This window comes from Arachis ipaensis, chromosome B10 (genome assembly GCF_000816755.2).
Source record: "Arachis ipaensis cultivar K30076 chromosome B10, Araip1.1, whole genome shotgun sequence".
NCBI lineage: Eukaryota > Viridiplantae > Streptophyta > Magnoliopsida > Fabales > Fabaceae > Arachis > Arachis ipaensis.
This window is the reverse complement of record NC_029794.2, coordinates 4,108,667-4,109,123: the sequence shown is the minus strand read 5'-3', so window position 1 is coordinate 4,109,123 and position 457 is coordinate 4,108,667. Positions and strand designations below refer to the sequence as shown.

Genomic DNA, 457 nt, shown 5'->3' with positions numbered 1-457 from the left:
TAATAAGAGACTAATAATAATAATAATAATAATAATAATAATAATAATAATAATATGACTAATATAATTAACAGAAATAAGAGTACAAAATAAATGAACTAAAAGGTAGAAAAAGTAATGGACTAAAGCAAATCTACTTCATTTTCTTTTACTGACCCACTTATTTATTCCCTATAGTCATTCAGAATTTGTACAAAATCAAAATAACCAAGTATATCATACACAAGATCAAGATTACATTGTCCACCACTGAGAAACGTATCTCATGTTCTTCAACACAGTTGTCGGAAGAAACTTGTCAGTTGTTACCTTAGAAAGTAGTAAGAACCAATTATGATGAGAGCAATACCCAGACACTAATTGCAGGGAAGATGATAACAGCAGAAGCCTGAAATGGAAATATGTGCTTTTGTTCAAAGAATGATAATCTCTGGTTATAAAGAGCTATCAACATCTT

General features: G+C 28.9%; 1 protein-coding gene across 2 annotated transcripts in view; it reads right to left on the bottom strand.

Moving 5' to 3' along the window:
- Positions 123-457, bottom strand: part of LOC107624216 — a 2,855-nt gene continuing 2,520 nt past the window's right edge. For both annotated transcript variants that reach the window (XR_001616783.1, XM_016326698.2), the window contains exon 9: positions 123-388. Coding sequence is in view for 1 of the 2 variants with exons in the window: in XM_016326698.2 (XP_016182184.1) it covers positions 332-388 (57 nt within the window). In the remaining variant the exon portion in view is untranslated. The remainder of the gene's footprint in view (positions 389-457) is intronic.